Genomic DNA, 3,262 nt, shown 5'->3' with positions numbered 1-3,262 from the left:
CAATGCTGCTTATGTATTTTATACAACTTACAGTTGTGTGGTTTCTTCTTCATTCTCCATTCTTGTTGTTTTAAGTGTTTTTGCATGTTGTTTTGTTTGTGGCTTCAATCAAGTGAAGACAGAACACACAACAGATGTTCTTTAGTCTTTCTTGTTTCTACAATCAGTATGCAGTTATTTCTTTAGATTACATATCAGTGTCAGCATGGAAATCACTGGAATCTAGGTGTGGTGCTTCATGTAGGTGACATTTTCTCACTGTGAGTAACATAAAAGTTTTACTGAGTGAAATGTGTTTCTGAGTGTGTTCAGAGTTGTGAAGTTTGTTACTCTCTGAGAGTTTTTAGCTATGTAAAGTGGGTGGCTAAGATTGTGTTCCCCTGTACAAAGTGTGCTGAAGGGTGGTTAAATATCCATTATGAAGGAATACAAGTCCACAGTTTTCATGATGTTTATTGATACTACAGCTAAGAAGTTATCTGTGACTAATTTAATACTTAAATTTGGAAGTATTGACCTCATATAAAGTACTTTGTTAATCATTTCTATAAGTTTAACTCTTCCAAGATGTAATTCAGTGTATTTGTGTCTTTCTGGCATGGTAGATGTTGAAAATGTTCCTGGTGGAGTATTAATAATATTCCTCAACATAGAGAAACTGATCTGATTCCACATTCTGACATCACCAAACAGTGGCTTTCCTACCTTTTATTATTTTAAATATAGCTATCTGAGCATCATAAGGCAAATGGGAGTATGGTCATCTAAATATACTTCTGGCTCCATATTCTGTATTTCCTGGATTGTGTGATAATTGAGTCTCAAAATATTGTTTTTTATGTATTTTGCCAAATATAAACAACTAAGATAATGGAATAATTAGAAATGTTCTATATATAGCATAGTTAAAGTCATGGAATGTGCAAGAGTGTCAGCTCAGCAGTTACATATCCTGCTCCATAGAAGACTAATGGTCAATTACCAACAGCCACACTGGGTGACCTACAAATGCATAAAAGTCTAGTTTCAGAGTAGCTGACACCTCTGACCTCCATGAGTACCTGCACTCAAGTACATACACACACAGACACATACACACACACATACAGAGAGAGAGAGAGAGAGAGAGCGAAAGAAAGAGAGAGAGAGAGAGAGAGAGAGGGGGGGGGGGGCACTCTTAATACTCAAAACCAAATCTTTCTGTGGATCTTAAATGCAATTTGTGAACTCAGATCACATGAGAGACATATCACAGTTCTTTGAAACTGTACTGAGAAATATAATTGCCATATGTTATCTGAGAGGGCACAAGGTTTAATTTTATATATACACTTGTTATCTACACAGAGAATAAACAGATTTAAAAGAAAACAGATGATTTTTGTATATCAATTTAATCCACTGAATGTTCCCAACTGTTGTGTTCCAAATCTCTTATGACAACATCCTGGATTATATTAAGAAGTCATACCCATCACTGAATAATCAAACATTTATGATTCTACCACACATTGAGCACAAAAACTTAATTATACGCTTTTCAGTGAAAATAAACACAAAGGGGCTGACTGTGGCATAACTATGGGACACCATAATTTGGAAAGCGTAGAATAATGAGTCACACTTGAGCTTCATCCTTGAGTGTAAGACAACATTTTCCAAAATGTAAAGAATTACAAAGAAGCTCATGAGCATCAGGATGGTCCTGGTGGCCCTTTGCTCTGGGGATGCTTTTGAAGAAAAGATGGTGGTGCAGTGAAGATGCTGGACCTGCTTCTTGTGCCTCCATAGAAGACGCACCATGTACCCACTGGAAAGGGCCATGAGACTGAGAAGCAAGGCTTCCCTGATGGCCATCAGTGATGAAAACATTCTATTTCTGGAGTGACTCATGGGTAGAAGTGAACAGGACTGAGTAACATATAAAAAATTCTCTGAGGTCAAATTGGGTGTGGTGATAATTGATACAAAGAGGTGACTGCTAAAAGACATATAGAGGACACCGAATAAAAGAAAGGCACACAAGACGTGATGGGGAGACTTATGTTTAAACTTTGTTAAACAGGAGCTTCTCGGGCTAAGTGTGATAGTCCAAACAACACTCAGCAGACAGGTACCACAAATGGTGAGTCCCCTCAAAAGTCTCTGCAAAAAAATAATGGATTGGCATGTGGTATAGTCTCATCTCCCCTGAGACATAAACATGTCCGCAACTATGAGGCCCATAGTTATAAGCAGCATTAATTGGATTAGGGACAAGAAAGCAATATAATGGTCAATGGGCTTAGGCCTGTTCTCACAAAGGAGCATGCAGAGGTGGGCAAAAAACAGGATACTGTTAGCTGAGATCCCAACACTCACTTCAGAGAACAAGGTTATTTTTATGTTTATATCAGTGTGGAGTATCTTGTCTTTATTCATTATATGTGGGTAGAAAGCAAATACCAAAAACCTGAGAAGACAAGTGTAAACAATTCATTACAAAATACTGACTAGTTCACAAATGCTAAACAACACTGAGCTGGCAACAAGATATCACCTCATCCAGATTCCACAGCACCCAATATAGTTCCAGTTCACACATCAAGTTCATCCCCACTTTGCCCACTGTCCTAATACTTTGCAATCAAGGAAAAACTGTGTGTACAATTGTGGAGCTGCCTCAGAATACAAACTTTCTTGTACACTAAACATTTCCATGAATTCTAAGAAACAATCCTTCTCTTGGTCCATGATTTTTGTTTATTCTGGAGCAAGAGCTACATTCCACATGATTGTCAGAAATAAACAAGCTTTATCTATGTGATGAACTTGAATAGAGAAGATTGTATAAAATTAGAAATATGCCCTCCTAGGTAACTGTGAACCCATGGGTTCCAGTGCACAGAGTCATTTTACTTCAGTGCCTGCTTTTTTCTGCTCCATTATCACCCCGCTAGAAAAAATATTCATTCTTGCTTTCTCTCTCTCTCTCTCTCTCTCTCTCTCTCTCTCTCTCTCTCTCTCTCTCTCTCTCACTCACTCTTTCTCTTTTATTCTCTCTCTTTCTTTGTTTTACAAGACAGGGTTTCTCTGTGTAGTCCTGGATGTCCTAGTATTCACTCTGTAGACCAGTCTGTCCTCTATCTAAAAGATCTTTCAGTTTCTACCTTCTCAGGTGGTTGGATTAAAGACATGTGAAAACACTGCCTAGCAAGACCAAATATTGTAAATAAATCTCCATAACAAATGATTATCAATATGGACTCTAAATCAAATACTA

The 3,262-nt window shown here is 37.6% G+C and overlaps 1 protein-coding gene across 1 annotated transcript; it reads right to left on the bottom strand.

Moving 5' to 3' along the window:
- Positions 1-1,485: 1,485 nt before the first annotated feature.
- LOC308418915 (vomeronasal type-1 receptor 53-like) lies at positions 1,486-2,421 on the bottom strand (the record flags this gene model as incomplete). Its single annotated transcript, XM_080914442.1, is given in 2 exon segments — positions 1,486-2,181; positions 2,185-2,421. Coding segments are annotated over 2 exon segments (933 nt in total).
- Positions 2,422-3,262: the final 841 nt, after the last annotated feature.

The sequence above is a fragment of the Micromys minutus genome (genome assembly GCF_963924665.1).
Source record: "Micromys minutus genome assembly, chromosome: 3".
NCBI classification, from domain to species: Eukaryota; Metazoa; Chordata; class Mammalia; order Rodentia; family Muridae; genus Micromys; species Micromys minutus.
The sequence above is the reverse complement of the archived record's forward strand: the minus strand, read 5'-3'. Positions and strand labels throughout refer to the sequence as shown.